The sequence below is a fragment of the Colobus angolensis genome, unplaced genomic scaffold (genome assembly GCF_000951035.1).
Source record: "Colobus angolensis palliatus isolate OR3802 unplaced genomic scaffold, Cang.pa_1.0 Scaffold486, whole genome shotgun sequence".
In the NCBI taxonomy this organism is placed as follows: Eukaryota; Metazoa; Chordata; class Mammalia; order Primates; family Cercopithecidae; genus Colobus; species Colobus angolensis.
The window spans coordinates 339,222-339,475 of record NW_012118332.1 but is presented as its reverse complement, the minus strand read 5'-3'; the positions used below and the strand labels follow the sequence as shown (position 1 = coordinate 339,475).

Genomic DNA, 254 nt, shown 5'->3' with positions numbered 1-254 from the left:
CATCTCCCTGTGTCCAGAGTTTGACCGTCATGAGCTGCTCATTTATGAGGAGGTGGCCCGCATGCCCCCGTTCCGCCGGAAAACCCTGGTGCTGACTGGGGCTCAGGGCGTGGGACGGCGCAGTCTGAAGAACAAGCTCATCATGTGGGATCCAGATCGCTATGGCACCACGGTGCCCTGTGAGTGGGAGCTGGGCCCTGCTGAGTCGGGGACAGGGAGCAGGGGCTCCCCTGGGGGCCAGGGCTGAGCCTACC

General features: G+C 64.2%; 1 protein-coding gene across 1 annotated transcript in view; it reads left to right on the top strand.

The window, feature by feature from the left end:
- The first annotated feature begins 61 nt into the window (after positions 1 to 61).
- The window catches only part of LOC105524077, a 49,793-nt gene continuing 49,600 nt past the window's right edge, over positions 62 to 254 (top strand). The window contains exon 1 of the mRNA XM_011959196.1: positions 62 to 172. Coding sequence (XP_011814586.1) covers positions 62 to 172 — 111 coding nt within the window. The remainder of the gene's footprint in view (positions 173 to 254) is intronic.